General features: G+C 41.0%; 1 protein-coding gene across 2 annotated transcripts in view; it reads left to right on the plus strand.

Moving 5' to 3' along the window:
- The window catches only part of HPRT1 (hypoxanthine phosphoribosyltransferase 1), a 32,034-nt gene extending 15,189 nt beyond the window's left edge, over nucleotides 1-16,845 (plus strand). Inside the window, exons 3-10 of one of the 2 annotated variants that reach the window (XM_043973928.1) lie at nucleotides 1,210-1,393; nucleotides 8,100-9,143; nucleotides 10,368-10,433; nucleotides 11,741-11,758; nucleotides 14,771-14,853; nucleotides 15,256-15,302; nucleotides 15,469-15,545; nucleotides 15,969-16,845. In XM_043973928.1, coding sequence (XP_043829863.1) covers nucleotides 1,210-1,393; nucleotides 8,100-9,143; nucleotides 10,368-10,433; nucleotides 11,741-11,758; nucleotides 14,771-14,853; nucleotides 15,256-15,302; nucleotides 15,469-15,545; nucleotides 15,969-16,016 — 1,567 coding nt within the window. In that variant the 3' untranslated portion in view covers nucleotides 16,017-16,845. The remainder of the gene's footprint in view (nucleotides 1-1,209; nucleotides 1,394-8,099; nucleotides 9,144-10,367; nucleotides 10,434-11,740; nucleotides 11,759-14,770; nucleotides 14,854-15,255; nucleotides 15,303-15,468; nucleotides 15,546-15,968) is intronic. The other variant, XM_043973929.1, reaches the window with a different exon arrangement.
- Nucleotides 16,846-17,360: the final 515 nt, after the last annotated feature.

Below are 17,360 nucleotides of genomic sequence, written 5' to 3' on the forward strand. Positions count from 1 at the left end.
GTGACCCTGGGCAAGTCACTTAACCCCCATTGCCCCGCCAAAAAAAAAAAAGAGAGAGTAAAAGAATAGTTTCTAAGTTATAATTTATTTTTAATCACAAAACTAATGTAATTTTTTAAAACGTTGGTTACTCATATATGTAAAAGGTTTGAAAACTTTCTTTGAAAGGTAGACCATCAAATCCAATCTCTCATTAGGAACTGGCGTGATACAAAAATAAGTATTGAACTTTGAGTATCAAATATTGAAGATCTGGGTTCCAAACTTGACACTTGTTAGCTCCTTGATAATGGACTAGACTTTTAACCTCTCTAGTCCTCAGTCTCATCACCTGTAAGATAGGAGGATTGGACTAACTGGCCCCCAAGGTCCATTCCAGCTTTAATTCAAGGATCGTTTGGGAACCAAAGAAGTGAAATGGCTGAGATTTGAACCCTGGTCATCTGACTCGGGGTCCAGTTCTCTTGCCACTGTTATGCCACCTTTCTTAGAGTTCTTCATACTTTCAAATCTTCACTTACAAAAACCCTCCCAAACCACTACTCTGCCAAAATCCAAAAGGCTGACGATGCAAGGAATGCCCCTCTCCTCAGAGGATTTAGGTGATGGACTGGAGATACATACAGAATGTCCAGATGCTCTGGGTCACATGGGATCCCAGTGGAGGTGATTTCCTTTGCTTAATTGTGGGGGGGGGGGTTGGAAAATTACTATGAAAAACAAAAGTATCAAGGGAACGATTTTCAAATTTAAAAAGATTAGATTTAAAAAGGATTAACAAGCTAGAGATGTGGCACCCCAAGTGAGATGCTGGGGAACATGGGGGAACACTTCTGTGAAAGTTCCAGCGTGGTATATTCGCCTTCCTGTTACTGAGAAATGGGATGGGACTGAAATTAGAGGACCGAATTAGGCTGTGCATCTGGAGCATGCAGAAATTCTTCTAAAAATAAATGGTGTCATGTCTTCAGTGCAACAAGTTGCACTGAAGAAATTGACCACTGGGGGTACTCTTACCTGTCTCCTCTTGTATGCTTGGCTTGCCTGTGAATTGTTTTACCCTAATAAAATAAGAATTCTTTTCAGAGGGGGAGTGGGGGTTTGGTGGGATAGATTAGTACAGTTCAAGACTTAGGCTCAGGGAGTTTGGAGGAAGAGTATTCAATATTAAACACATTCTATTAAATTCTTGGGGTTTTTTCCAAGTAGGACCGAACGTTTGGCCCGAGATGTGATGAAGGAGATGGGAGGCCACCACATCGTTGCCCTCTGTGTCCTCAAGGGTGGCTATAAATTCTTTGCTGATTTGCTGGATTATATCAAGGCACTGAACAGGAATAGTGACAAATCAATTCCTATGACGGTAGATTTTATCAGATTGAAGAGCTACTGTGTAAGTATATTCAAGATTGTTTAAGGTGATTGAAGAGCCCACTGTGGAAGGATGGGTAGGAATGTGTTTTTCCATGGGAACTGGAGGTTTTCTGTCCATTTTCTGAAAAGCCAAGCCATTGGTTCTCTGAAGTACTAAATTCTCTGGTTTTCGATTTCATTAAGTTTGCTCTCAAGACAAAAGCGAATCTAAGACTACATGAATTTAACTAAGTTGTGGCTTTAGTGATTCCTTTAAAAGCTGCCTTTGGTACTTGTAACATATCTGCACTTGAGGTAAGTTTTTGTCTTCAGAAGATAGATTTGATTTTGAGTAAAAGCCAAGGGCTGCTTGGAGCCAAGCCTGAATAAGGTAGGTCACAATAGAATTTTTGATCAAAACCTGTTTCCCAGTTAGTATCTTTCTATCTATTCAGAGTCTGGGCAATTGCTACCATAAAGAAATCAGTTAGCTTTTGGTTTTTTGCTTCCCACAGAAGTTCTCTCTTGCTTCTGAATTTCTACAGAAGTAATTGACTCTTTAATTGTTATGGGATTGTACATTTGCTATTGAATATATACACCTTTAGGGGTCTTGGGACTCAAATTTTTCACTATAAAATTGGGGACTTTTTTCCCACACCATGCTGAAAACACTCTTATTTTCATCCTGATTACTTTCTTCCTCAAAAAGCCTGTTACTTTTTCTCATACTTCACTCACAAGATAGAGCAAATGTCATATTCACTATTTCAGTACGTTCCTCTGAATGGGTGGCACAGTCCTCACAGAAATTCCTCACATGTGGGTTTTCTTTGAGAATGCTTTCTTTTTCAGTTTAAACTGGGGTGTGGGAGTTGGCCCCATTCACACAATGGTTTGCTTGTTCCGAAGGAACCCTTTGGTCGGGACTTATCTCTGTTGGCAGTAGGCCAAACCATTTAGTGTGGATGTCGTCTTCCCCACTACCATCTTAAAAGTTGTTGTGCCAGCTCAAACTCTGGCCAGACATTACTCCATCCCTAAAGCTTTTTGTAATATGCCAGATGTCTCACTTGCACATTTGTTTAACTACACACAAAATTTGACGATCTTTGTGCTAAATAAGGGTCATTCTTTTTTTTTGTGAGCAAGCAAAACAACACTCACCCCCATTCATTGGCCACAGCTGTTGGTGGCAGGGCCAAGTGACCCTGAGGTCGCAGCTGTTGCAAGTTAAAACTTGTCCCAATATGTCTCCATTATGACTGGGTCAATTCCTCTTCCACTAGCCACCTGAGAACATTGGCATTGTTTTTTATGAACAAAACTCATATGCCTAGGAAATTGGACAGAGAACTTCTCCTTTAACAGAGCAGGGGTTAGTAGATTTCAGAAATCATTGTATTGAATTCATGTATTTTGAACTAGGAAGTGTTAAGAATTCTTCTTCTCTAATACTCTTAATAGCTGCACTTTAAGGAAGGGCGTGAGCATATTTAAGATTTAATTCTGTTTTTAAGAATTTTATTCACAGTAAAGTTATTTAGGTTGTTCTTAGATCCTAGAGCATTAAGGGGTACTTAGCTATGAAAAACTTGCTGTTTTAAATGTCTAATTTTTTATTATTTAAAAAGAGAAGCATATTTCTCTACTGTTTTTCCTCTAGAATTTTAAGAAATTGTAGCAAATCCTGCCTAAAATTCTCTTAGTAAAAAACAAGGTGAAAAATCAAATTCTTAGAAATGTCCCCCTGCCAGTCAAAATTCTTGAACATTTTAAGGATCTGTAATTTGATTAGAGTGAATATCCTCTCCATTGATACAGATCTCAACCCCTCTGTAACTTGTTTGGCAGAGAGTTGCTATAGCAAAAAATATCATTTATTCCCTTTTTGTCCTCTCCAAAGTTGGGATGTTCTTCAGACAACAGATATCACAGGGCCTGTGTTCAAAGCCTTTCCAGCTTGGTAGGACTTCTTGGAGCATATGCTCCACTGATATATGTATGTATATAGCTCCACTTATATATAGATAGATATATATATGTGTGTGTGTATAGCCTTAGAAAATCCAGTATGCCTACCACATCACACTGAGTCATAGGACTTCAGTGAAGGCAAAATAATTGGTTTTTAAAATGCTAATAAACTAATTTCTGTCTTGTGGCTATCCATGTCAATCTTTTAACTTGTAATTTATAAAAAAAAAGTTTGCTGTTGAAAAACATATGTTTCAAGAAATAATTTGAAAAAATTTGGGAGGAGGGCAGTGAATCATGAAAGAGTATATTTCAAGTATACACATGGAAAGCCAGTGGAAAGTTTTTTAAATTGGAAGCTTAATTTCATAAATCCATGAAATGGAGATTAAAATTGTTTATGGGATCAGCTAACATTAATGGGAGGAGGATAAAATGAATTTACATGCTGATCTCTGACCACTTGTTTTAAAGTTATTTTAAAACAGTGAATTGTAAGCTAGCTAATTCGTACTAATCATGCAACTTTCTCTAAGCTATTGAATTTTCTGGCCATGCAAAGAAATAAAGAATACTACTGATGCATTGTGCAAGTGTAATTTCCTCTTTAATTTTGATTTCGCTTCACACTGTAATAAATTTTCTATTAAAGTTTTTTTTTGTTTGTTTTTGGTAAGGCAGTTGGGGTTAAGTGACTTGCCCAGGGTCACACAGCTAGTAAGTGTCAAGTGTCTGAGGCCGGATTTGAACTTAGGTCCTCCTGACTCTAGAGCCGGTGCTCTATCCACTGTGCTACCTAGCTGCCCCTGTTATTTTGTTTTCTTTCTTTCTTTCTTTCTTTCTTTCTTTCTTCCTTTCTTTCTTTCTTTCTTCCTTTCTTTCTTTCTTTCCTTCTTTCCTTCTTTCCTTCTTTCCTTCTTTCCTTCTTCTTTCCTTCTTTCTTTCTTTCTTTCTTTCTTTCTTTCTTTCTTTCTTTCTTTCTTTCTTTCTTTCTTTCTTCCTTTCTTTCTTTCTTTCTTCCTTTCTTTCTTTCTTCCTTTCTTTCTTTCTTCCTTTCTTCCTTTCTTCCTTTCTTCCTTTCTTTCTTTCTTATTTTGGTGAGGCAATTGGGGTTAAGTGACTTGCCCTGGGTCACACAGCTAGTAAGTGTTAAGTGTCTGAGACCAGATTTGAACTCAGGTCCTCCTGACTCCAGAGCCAGTGCTCTATCCACTGTGCTACCTAGCTGCCCCCCCCCCATTATTTTGTAAGGGCAATAAAATCTGAACAGTTATAGGAGCTTGTCCCAGCTCTCTGTTTTTAAGTCATGACAGGTAAACGTGATAGGCATTTGCCATTTTTGTGACATAGTAACCAAAGGGAAGGTTAAAATGATCTGTTATGTGCCTAAAATAGGATTAGTCTGACCCTGAGTGATGTTAAAGAAAGTGTTTTCTAAATTCCTCTCCTTTAAAAACAAAATGTATTCCTTTCTGATATTGCTATTTTCTCCTGTCTCTCCCTCCCTTCTGCCCCAATTTCTTCTTTCCCATTAAAAAAAATCTGTGAAGAATTTGAAATCTCACACCACATGGGAAACTTAAGAATTATGATCTGTTGACAAATATTCACGCCTCCCTTGGGGCTCATGCCCTATTTCTTTCTTCATTCCATATTAGTAAAGACTTCTGCTTGAAAACCAGCTATTCATTTTTGCCTCTTACAGAAGCATTCCTCATTCATTACAGCCAAGTCACAACCGTCAGTCTTCAGTGACACTCACTTACTATGGGTCACGAATAAGCAGCTGCTTCCTGCTTCAAGATTAAAATGATTTTATAGGCACTTGGATAGATCTGTGATCTCCTTGATATGGGCATTCCTTCCAGCGATGCAGATCCGCAACGCCAGTCGCGCCTTTTTATCCTGTATGCCTCTTGTCCATATCCTCCTGTAGATCCTCCACAGGGAGTCCACCCAACGTGCTGGGATGGGAGCCTTCCTCTAGATCTCTTGACAACGCACGGATACCATTGGAGCGTACGGCTTGTCCATCTGTTGTCCCTTGCTCTCACTACATGACTGACCCACCTTCCTTTCCAGTTCTGCATCTCTCTGGTGACATCCTTTATGCCACTTCTCCACAATTCTTGGCTGGTAATATATTGCAGCTTCCTCTTCTCTTCTGGGTTCATTGATAGCAAGAATGTCGAGTTCGACAGGATTTTATTCCTCTAGTACTATGGCCCCCTCATTCCCTGGACAAAGATCTCACATTTAGAGCACCAAAGGCTGATATCTTTTTTTTTTTAAATAAACTTGACAGGCATCAACAATCGTCAACATTTCCATAGACAAAGAAGTACAGGGGAAACGAACGATTGTATCTGAACCTGACCCTGTGTTTCACCTTAATCTTTAGCATCATATATAGCACCCTCTGTCCCCTTCTCCGCCACTTAATCCTCATCAGTCCAGTAGCAGAAGGAGAAACACTGGCCATTTTGTATTTTTCTTTGTTCCGGGTTGCCATGGCCAAAGAATTCGTTACCAAGTGGCTAACTTACTGGTGATGAGCTTCCTCCTAATTAGCTAGGCTGATCCTTGGAAAGCAGACTTGGTCTGTTGCCAAGACCCATTCAAGAGCCTAGGAGAGCCTGCCAGAGCTTGGGCTACTACTACCCCAGTGCAACAGTGAAGCATTGAAGAACTCTGCACACATGGATGTTTTGAAGTTTATTTTGTACGTACAAACGTCAATATAAATGTTGCCATTTGGTAGCTGATAATGTTTAGAAAAACGAAGAATCTCGGAGTTGACAAGGACCACAGAGATCATCTACTCCAGTTCATGTCTGAATAAGTGGTCATCAACTCCCACTTGAAGAACTACAGTGATGGAGACCCCACTACCTCCCAAGGCAGCGCATTCCATTTTGGAACTGCTCTGATGGCTAGCAAGTTTTTTCTTACATTGAGGCCAAATCTGCTTCTGAAACCTTTACCTGTTACTCCTAGCTCTACTTTCTGGGGCCTAATAAGTCCAATCCCTCTTCCCCATAATAGCCTTTTTTTAACACTTCAGATCATCCACCCTCCTCCCACGCCCCCTCCCAAGTCTTCTTTTCCCAGGCTAACCATCCCTAGGTCTTTCAACTGATCTTTGTATCACATGACCTTCAGTTCCCTCAGCCTCCTGGTCACCCGATTCTGGAGACGCTCCAGCTTGGCAATATACTTCCTAAAATGTGGCACCCAGACCTGAACACAATACCCAGGACTGTGATCTGACCAGAGTAGGAAAAGAGAATTGTAGTTCAGAATGTGTTTTCTTCTAGTCTTTTTTTGTTGTAGCTTTCAGCTTGACCTTTGTGTGTGCATGTGTATGTACTCAGTAACTCTGAGGTTAAATATGGCTATACATCTTGACACTGGATTGCTTGAAGCTTATCTTGTATAAATACATAAAAAGCAAATGTAATTCATGACTGTACCAAAGGGCAGAGAAAGGAAACCCACTTGATTTAAATAATTAGGGATGGACACAGATACTACCTGTGGTGGTAATTGGGAAACTTTATCAAAATCAACTCAAAGACCAGTGCTCCCAAGCAATGGGGTGTGGCTCCTCCCCAATTCCTTTGGAGCTATAGGTAGTAGTTTTTCAGTTTGTGGTACATGGAACCCACTTTTCTCGGGATTCAGTGAAGACTCCAGAAAGGAAGTGTGGTTGGTTGTGGTGAATGTGTTTAATTTGTGCCTTCACCATTAAGCCCTGATCCCAACCCAGGATTCTGGAGTTTTCCCAAAAAGAAAAGAATAAAAGGTTCCATGGACCAAACAAATCTGAAGACTCTGTGCCTCAGAGTAACAGTTAATAACATTATCTCCTCTGGGCCATGAGGGTACTCTGTAGTACTAAATGCCAGCCCAGTGCCTGGCACATAGTAACTGCTTAATAACGATTTGTTGTTAGAATCACTAAGTCCCTTAAGCCCTAAAACGCTTGAATGTATCTTCTCACATTCCTAAGATTTGAATGGAGGGAAGGGAGCATGGTTAGACTGTGTGTATGTCTGTGTGCATGCATACACATATATACATATATGTATGTATACACATACATGCAGATATATGTGTATTATGTGTGGCATCTGAGTGTTGTACACATGTATATCACTGTGATACATGTATATATGTATGCATGTATACAATAAGCTATAGGTATGCACACTCCGGTTGAGTGTTGTTCTGATGCCTCATTATAGCATGAAGTTGGAACTTGGGTCCTTGGAGGAACCAGAGTCCTTCAAGTCCCAGCAGGGTCCTACCAAGCTGGAAAGGCTTCAGGTATAGGCCTGGTTGGTTATAGACTGTATGTCTGTTCTAAAACCAGGCTAGCGAGGTGTGGAAAGGCTTATACTACCAGGCTGGCCATGTGGGCATGAATTTTTTGGTCACAGCAACTCTTAAGGACCCTCTGAAGTCATAGAAGGGTCACAGTCTGTCAGTGGAAAGAGGTGGCTGCACTGACAGAACCACGGATCCTTGGGGGGGTGCCCTTTAGACATTTTTGTATGCATGTCGTGTATACATGCATAGAATGTTGTCAGAGGGCTATAAAAGGTGGAGGAAGAGATGTTTGGCTCTCTGAATAGCTGGATGCAGGGGAAATGAATGTGTCCCAGCAAGTTCAGTTAGACTGAAAGTAATTAGAAAGCACTGTCCTAATGGCCTGAAAGAATATACTTTCCTGCTTTTTTCCCTCTGTGTGATTCCATCCTGAGCAGAACCCCACGGAAGAAAGAGTCCAGGAGCCACCCGTTCCCCACCCTACCCCGATTTCCCGCTGCCTTTCGTACAACTGCCCCCCCGATAACACGGATATGGATGTGAACCACATTCGGGCTCAGAGCTTCCTCTTCGGTTGTGAGCTCAAGGCAGACAAAGATTTCCACTTCAAGGTGGGGAACGAGCAAATCGAACACCAGCTTTCGTTGAGAACGGTGAGCTTAGGAGCAAGTGCCAAGGATGAATTGCATGTCGTTGAAGCTGAGGCCCTGAATTTCGAAGGCAGCCCGACTACAGTCACCCTGGCATCGCTGAAGTTGTCTGTGCAGCCCACGGTTTCGCTTGGTGGCTTTGAGATCACCCCACCAGTCGTTCTGCGTCTGAAATGTGGTTCCGGGCCTGTGTACATTAGTGGCCAGCATCTAGTCGCCCTCGAGGAAGATGTAGAAGAAAATAACATGAAACCTGTAAATCTGCCTGCCAAGCGAGCCGCTTCTGAAATCGATGACAAGATCCCACCCAAAAAGGTAAAGCTGTCTGAGGAGGAGGAGGACGAGGAGGACGAGGAGGAGGAGGAAGAGGAGGAAGAGGAAGAAGACGATGATGAGGCAGAAGATGAGGAGGAGATAGAAGAGGTGGATGAGGAGGAGGAAGAGGTGGAGGTAGAAGATGAGGAGGAGGTAGAAGAGATTGAAGAGGAAGAGGAGGAGGAGGAAGAAGAAGAGGAGGAGGAAGAGGAGGAAGAAGAGGAGGAGGAGGAAGAGGAGGAGGAAGAGGAAGAGGAGGAGGAAGAAGAGGAGGAGGAGGAAGAGGAGGAGGAGGAAGAGGAGGAGGAAATTGAAAATAACAACCCTCTAGAGAACAAGTCTGATCCTGGTAGTCCAGCACAGAATGGACAGACGCCCAACATGGAGGAAGAAACAACAGATTCTGAGCCTGTTACACCCAAATCAAAAAGCCAGGAGTCCTTCGAAACCGAGGAAAAGATTCCCCCCAGTCCCCAAGAACCTAGCTCTCCTGAGGATGTTAAAGAAAACATTCAGGCAAGCATAGAAAAGGGTAGTCTCTTCTTTTCCTAAAGTAAAAGGCAAATTCCACAACTCTAAAGAATTGCTTCAGGATGTTCAATCCAGAGGCTATTCAACAACTCAGCCTGTTGAAATCTTTTTAAGAAAAAAAAAAATTTAATTTGTTAAAAAAAAATTTCCATCACATTTCTGTAATAGTTGATAACTTGGCTGTCCTTTTTATAATTCAGAGTGAGAACTTTCCCTACAGAGTCTGATAGATGTCATCCAGAGTACTTTGCCAAGAACGTGTCATCCATTAGTTTTAAACAATACAGTTCTTCCCTTGGATTCATTTATTGAGTACATCTATTTGAAAATATGTTAGAGAGAGTAGTAGTGGCAGTCAGACAAAGGGAAATGGTGGAGACAAAACAGAAACGAAATAAATGCGGTATTATAAGAAAATTGGGGATGGGGTCCGTCTATCCAGCCTGTGATTTCCATCATAGTGGGGACTTCCTCCCATCAGCCAACTCAACTCTGTCTAGACTTTGAGAGTTGCCTGAAGCTCTAAGCGGTTAAGTGATGTACTTTTCATCAGCTAGTACTTATCAGAGGGGCTTTTTTTATTCCAAGGCTAACACTCTGTCCACTAAGCCACACCACCACTCTAATGAGCTTGGGGGGGGGGCAGCAATTAGATACACTTTCCCAAGTGCTTATTTAGGTGACCTTCACTGCAAAAAGCAGCTATTTGCCTATTTAATTTTTTTTCATCTCTACCTGTGTTTCAGAATCCTATTTATCACCCTAGACCTCCATTTCAAAATTGGGGGTGCGATCGCACAGAAAACAACTCCCCCAAATACTGAGTTGAAATCCTTTTGGTTAGTAAGAAAGAGTTTAAGATGTCCAGCAGCTTAGTGGAGTGCTGAACACGCCCCAGAATATGCTACCAACGTCATGGCAAACTGCTCTAGCCCATTTCCCAGGTCCCCCAGGTTCCTCTATAGCATTTGCTTCTACCTGTGTTTTTACTCCCTCCTTCATACTAACCCCCTGGAAACGGAATATTTCCTGTCACTCCCCAGTTACTTCTAGGATTTTCTTCCCTTCTGTCTAACTATATATGTCTCTGTGTATGTGTGTGTGTATGTATGTATGTTGTAATGTCTGGCATGGACAGCTAACTTCTGAAATCTCATTGGTTCTTGTTTGATAATCAGAGTGTTGTAAATCCTTTTCCTTTTCGATTAGAATGACCAGTCAACAGGGGACATAAAAGTGATTGGTGGAGATGATCTCTCAACTTTAACTGGAAAGGTTTGTATATTGATTGAATTGTAAGGAGAAAGGTTTGTATATTGATTGAATTATAAGGAAAGAGCATCATGTGTGAAAAGACTCATTAGAATTGGTGCTGCTGTGTTTATTCAAATGCTGTGGAGTCCTGTTGTTAGAAAACACATGATTCTTTAATCTCATTTATTTCTTTATTTGTATGTGTGTATACGTGCACATACATATAAATGTGTACATGTGTGTAAGCTTATTGAAGCTTAAGAACATACAGGACTTTTGGGATAACATCTGTAAGGCTTGTAAACATGTTTGAAATAATGTTTGTCACCCACCTAGCTTTGTGATAGATATATAGCACCTCAGACTTGGTGTTCAAACCAAATTGGCTCTGTTGAGCCCCAAACCCACCCCATCCTAACTTTTCTGTTTCTCTCAAGGGTACTCCTTTCATTCCAGTCACCCGATATTCCTTGACTTCGAGGATTCCCTGGACTCTTGCCCCTCCCTTCCTCTCTACGGACAACCAATTCTATCTCTACAACATCTCTTAGTTCCATTCATGCCCCATATCACCTTTTGCCAAGATTATTGGAACAGGTTTCTAATTGGGCTCCTTGTTCCAGTCTTTCCCCCTGTCCAATTCAGCCTCCACATAAATGCTGCTGAGGCATAGGAGGCAGAAGATCATATTAGCAGAAACCAAGTGACCCAGAACTGCAACTCTGACCTACCATGGCCTAGACTCAGGATCATACATAGAGAGATGGAAGAGACCTCCAAGGCCCTACTTTCACTGAGGAGGAAACTGAGGGCCCAGGGAGGTGAAGGGGCTTAAAATCATAAATGTAAAGCTGGAAGGGACCTTGGGCCCAAGAGTTTATTCCAACTTAATGGGCCACTTATTTTAATCACAGTTCCATAGAGCTTTCCAAATTTATGGGGGCCCCCCACTATTATCAAAAAAAATTAATAAAAAAGAAATGTCCCAGATCCCTACATAATAGTAATGTACTATTAGTATACACTGATGAGGAAAACAAAGAGTTGGTTCTTGATGAGCGTTCCAACAGCACTTGGAAATGAATGTGTCTTATTGATTACAACAGCGTCTGTCTACATTGGGAAAGGGGGTTCGTATATGTGTGAGGTGGTATGTTTGTTTAATTGCAAAGTTACTGTGCCCCCTCCCTACCACCATCCATGCTGGCCCCAGCTCAAGTTTTGAGAAGCATTGGCCTAGAGATGGGATGGGCTTGGGAATTGAAAACATTTCATTTTCTGACTTGAGCTGAAGAATAAGTTCTGCTTTTTCTTTTCTTTTTTTCTAGAACGTCCTGATTGTTGAAGTAAGTACCATGTTTCTGTTTGAATTTTTTCTTGTGACTGATTTAAATCAATAGATCCAACATTTATTAGGTACCGTGCCAAGCACTGAGCATACAAATACAAGTAAACAAACTAGTCCCTCCCTTCGGGGGATTTATAGTCTAAGGTGGGGAAGGCAGTGCATAAAGGGGAGCTGAAGAGAGGGTAAGAGGGAAGAATCAGCTTATCCCCATGGGGCCAGTGGAAGTGAAGTCACCAGTTAGGATATGAGGGCCACAGAGTGGAGGTTTCTTAGAATGCAGATACAAGAGGCAGAAGAGGATTCTGGAGACATTTATAACTTAAAACACTGTTAGAGGTAACAATAGGAAAAAGATGGATTCCTGGAACCTGAGCATCTCATCAGGGGGCCCACTGAACTGGTACAAGTGTAAAGTAGTTTTAAAAGGAGAAATGTCCAAGAACTTAGATACCCCAAGTGAGTTTTACCATTTCAAAATCCCTATTTGGTGCAGTGGATAAAGCACTGGCCCTGGATTCAGAAAGACCTGAGTTCAACTCTGGCCTCAGACACTTGACACTTACTAGCTGTGTGACCCTGGGCAAGTCACTTAACCCTTATTGCCCCGAGCAAAAAAAATTTTTTTAATCCCTTTTAACAAAAATGAGTCATCTTCTTCCCCTACTTGACCTTATTTATGTCACTTTATACTCCAAAGAACATAATTATAGAGAAAGGGAAATTGGAGGCAAACCTTGTGGCTCTCCCAGAGGTGTATGCATATGTGTGTCCCTAAGGCAGGACTCAAATCCAGGCCTCAAAGCTGGCTCTCTTCACCTAATCCACTGCCTCAAGCTGAAGTTTCAGCTGCTACTCATCTTAAATGCCCTAAGAATTATTAGCCTCCCTTTGCGGAGGAGAAAGCGGATGTTCCTAGCTGGCTCATCCAGAGTCCCTCTAACTAGGGTGGGCCTGGTCTAGCTTCCTTGCTCCCTGGCCACTTTTGTGTGTGTCTCCATGACTTGGGGTTGTTAATATCCCAAGAGGACAAACATTTACCAGCTGGAGGGAGGCAAGAGTCCAAAGTGTCATACAGAATGCTGGGAATCTGTACTTTGGACATCCCCAGAACTTTGAATGAAGTTGGCCCTCTTCAGCAACTTGTTAAGAGTTGGGAGCTCTTTAAGAAAAATACACTTGCTACTGTGTACTTGCTTTACTTCTTACCAGGAGATATTAGTGCAATGGAAGAACATAAACTTGTACATGGCATTCAGGCACATGGCCTGTTTGCTTTGAAATGGGGCTTAGACTTGTTCTACATGAGAAATGTAGCCACATGTCCCAGTGCCAGAATTCAGTTGTTTTAAAAGCAGTCTTGGGGGGCAGCTAGGTGGTGCAGTGGATAGAGCACTGGCCCTGGATTCAGAAGGACCTGAGTTTAAATCTGGCCTCAGACACTTGACATTTACTACCTGTGTGACCCTGGGCAAGTCACTTAACCCCAATTGCCTCACTAAAAAAAAAAGAAAGAAATAAATGTTGTGTCCCTATTGATCTTAGGATCATAAATTGAGGCCTCCAAGGTCATCTTAGTCCAATCCCCTCAATTTGAATTTAGGACACCAAATCCCAAAGAAGCACAAGGCCAGTGGACAGGTAGTGACAGAGCTGGCTTTGGAACCAAAGGAATCCACAATTCAAATTCTGGCTCTGCCACTTGCTGCCTGTGTGATCTTACGCACTTAATAAGGTTTCAGATGGAAAGGCCCCCTTGGACCTTAGGCAACAGCAGCCACGTGAATAGTGATGTATCTTCTTTGGTGTCATTTCCACTGATAAAAGTGTCAGAGACTTTGGTGTTGAGAATTTTCCTTTCCAGGTCTTCAGTAGATGTGATTGCTGAGGAGGCAAACCCTGTAACACCTGTGGAAGTAGTTGCCAGATTAAAAGGGGGAAGGGGTCACTTCATGGGTTGATGGGCATTGGAAAGGCTGGGCTGGGTTGCTCTTGCCTAACTTCTAATTGATGGGTCTGGACTAAGCTAACCTCAAAGGTTCTTTTCCTTAATTCTTGATCCTATAATCAGTAATAGCAAAACTGTTGCAGTCACATACAATGTCATACACCCCTCTCTCCAAAAGTTGGTTTTCCAGTACATGTCCTGTTAAGGGAAGGTGGGAGTAAAAAAAAAAAACCCAGGCTGGACCCAGGTACTCTAGTTTCACCACCAACACTTTTCTGCCTGCCCTATGGAGTCCCCTCCTACTGTCATGCACATCCTCGATTGCATTCATACATGACTTGTGGAATTGGTTTTATTACTTAATAATCCGTACCTTACAATAAAAACACCATTTCACATTTGTGAGAGGCTGAACTATGAGGTTCTTTGGGGCACTTTGGATATTTGGGACATTTTGGATATTCCAAAATAATGAGATGGAAGTATGCGTGTGAAGTATCCCTGAGCTCAAGGCCTCGCCAAAACCCCATCCAGGGCCTGAGGGCCCACTGTCTTTGCCTCTCTTCCAAGAGTGCAGAAAAACCTGATGGAGACATCATGAAACTGATGACCCTTTCTTTTTTTCAAAGCATGCACCCGCCAGGTTCTCATCTTGGGGATGACATTGATTTTCAACTCAGTGTATTGTTATGTCACAGATTGTCTCTCTATAGTCCTCAAATTGGGAGTGACAGGGGCAGCTAGGTGGCGCAGTAGATAGAGCACCGACCCTGGAGTCAGGAGTACCTGAGTTCAAAATCTGGCCTCAGACACTTAATACTTACTAGCTGTGTGACCCTGGGCAAGTCACTTAACCCCAATTGCCTCACTTAAAAAAAAAAAGTTAACTCTTTACCAACCAAAAAATAAACTGATTGCCCAGTGTCATCAGTTGTATTACAGACAGACTTGTGAACAGCCTGATCATCTTCCATTGCTGTTTCTTGTCTGCCACAAAGAACTCCAAGGGGGGAAGATGTGCTACTTTCCTTTGCCATTTTAACACCTTTTTTTTTTAATAATCAGGACATAATCGACACGGGTAAAACGATGCAGACTTTGCTTTCCCTGGTCAAGCAGTATAATCCAAAGATGGTGAAAGTAGCCAGGTATGTCATCTGGATAGTAAATAGGTTTATGCGTAGTCCTTATTTGAGTTTGGGTTCTCTTGTTGCTATATAGCAGCGGCTTTTGTTAGCCTTTCAGCTTTCAAGAAGTAGCCTTTAAATCCTGTATTCAAGGACTTGATAAATGAGTTCGTTTGTCCTCTCTGTACTTTGCATAACTCCACAGCTATTGCTCATCTCTCCTTTTTGTTTATTCATCTTTCTGTACCAAAGGTGCCTCATTGTAGTAGGCCTCCCTCCCTAATACCCTCCATAATTTGACTTAATTTTGAAAGATTGCCTATCCGATTGCCAAGGTTTGGTATAAGGGGAGAATACAACTTGCTTCCAATTCCAACACTTCGGTGTCTCCATCTTTCATCTAATTATATTTATTTTAAACAGCTTGCTGGTGAAAAGGACACCTCGAAGTGTAGGATACAGACCTGACTGTAAGTAAATTGCTTTTTCGGTTTCATGAATTTCATCCTAAATTTTTTAATGTATAATATTGGCATAAGGCTATTTAAAAGTGTGTAGTGAAAACACATTGGCAAGCATTTGATTTCTTCACATTATGTTTCCTGCATCTTAGTGATAAATTGTGATTCTTTTCAGTTGTTGGATTTGAAATTCCAGACAAATTTGTCGTTGGATATGCCCTTGACTACAACGAATACTTCAGGGACTTAAACGTAAGTAATGCTCTCATTTTTCATAACATTTCAGAAAGAGAATTTAAACAGTCTGGTAATTCCCATTAGACACATTAAGCTCCTGTCCAGAACAGACATTCTTGGAGTTGGCGCCTGACCAGACTAGGGAACACTCCTGCTGATTGGAGCTCTTGAACAACTTTCTCTTGTTATTTGTCCATGAGAAACTAAACCTAAAGAGAGGTTTCATTCATTCCCCCTTGAAATGTCAAAATCCCACCCTGAATTGGCACGAGTCACACAGATAGCTTTGTGAAAAGAGTTGGAGGAGATGAGGGAAAAGAGCCAAGTTGAACATAAAACACAAATCTTGACTTGCTTCTTAGAACATGCAATTGATCCTTGCCTCTAAGATCAACCATCCCGTGTCCTAACGTCTCCTTCCGACTTTTCTTTCCCCAGCATGTCTGTGTCATTAGTGAGACTGGCAAAGACAAGTACAAAGCATGAGATGCAACTTGGTGTGCAGAGAAGCTTTGAAACACTTTGGGGAAACCCATCACCTTCACCTCTGGACCACCAGCTAAATTTGTCCAATGTTTCAGCCCTGTGACCATCTGCTTATTAGAGCTTTTTGCATGTACTGTATCTTGTCTGGTTTATATTTTAGGAATGTCAAACAGTTGCTGCAGTTCTGATTGCTGTTTCATTTGCACTACAAAACCGAAAGAGACTATCACTACCCCTGGGTGGGTTGTATTGCTTGAATTGCTGTTTGACTTATGAATGGGAAATTACTTAAACCACACCGACACTGAATTGAAATAGTTAAAGTATTGTGAATGTAAGAGATGTTTAAAGAGGATATATTGATTTTTTAAATTGGTAATTTAATTTTATATGTTAATGAAAATGCAGAGAAGTGATTGAATATTGTTAGTTAACACCTTTTCGGTGTCAAAGAGGGAGCAGTCGATTTTGATATCTGTTCCAGTTCTGTTACAGAATCCAAGAGGTTTGATTATTTTATGATAACCCTATCTATCTCCTGGAATTACATTATTATTTCAATGCCTTTGGTTTTTGTTGCTAATGGGGAATTAAAATGAAAGCAAAGAATTCATTTGATTGAGATGGGCAATAGAACGAAAAGCCAAAAAAAAAAAAAGTTCTGCTGAGCTATCTGTCCCACTCTTACAGATTATTTCCTTTCTGTGCTCGCCAGTCAAAAGTAGTTTTCTTTTAAAGATGAATTGACATTCTTGACATTTTACTTTTGAAATCTATAATGCAAACTGCTTAAAATAAAGGCTGTCTCTTTAAAAAAAAAATTGACTTTTGTCTTTTACATCAGTCATTTCAACCCCTTCCTCCAGATTGAACCTTTCCTTATGAAAAACAATTAAGCAAAAACATCCGATACAGTCACAGCATCTGATAGTATGTACAGCATTGGTCACTATTTGTCTCCAAGCCCATTTCAGTTGCTCAGTTTGACTTTAATTTGTGATATCATTTTTGTATGGTCTCTCTTGGCACTTATTTCACTCTCTAGAAGTCCATAAAATCTCATGTGTTCCAAAGTCTTTCTTCATTCCTTAATATTCCATTTACAATTGAAAGAAGATAATTTTGGTTTACAGTTCACTACTGGAGTGTTGCCATGAATCTTAGTATTTAACAGACCTTGATGTCTGTCACTTCTTTGGGGTTCATGCCTAGTTAGAGGGATTACTGGGTCGAAGGGTATAAACAATTGAGTCATTTCTCTTTCATAATTCCCAATTGATAGCCAGAATGGATGAACTAACTAACTTCCACTTCCAAGAGTGTAGTTAGTATACCAGTTACATA

The sequence above is a fragment of the Dromiciops gliroides genome, chromosome X, assembly GCF_019393635.1.
Source record: "Dromiciops gliroides isolate mDroGli1 chromosome X, mDroGli1.pri, whole genome shotgun sequence".
Taxonomy (NCBI): Eukaryota; Metazoa; Chordata; class Mammalia; order Microbiotheria; family Microbiotheriidae; genus Dromiciops; species Dromiciops gliroides.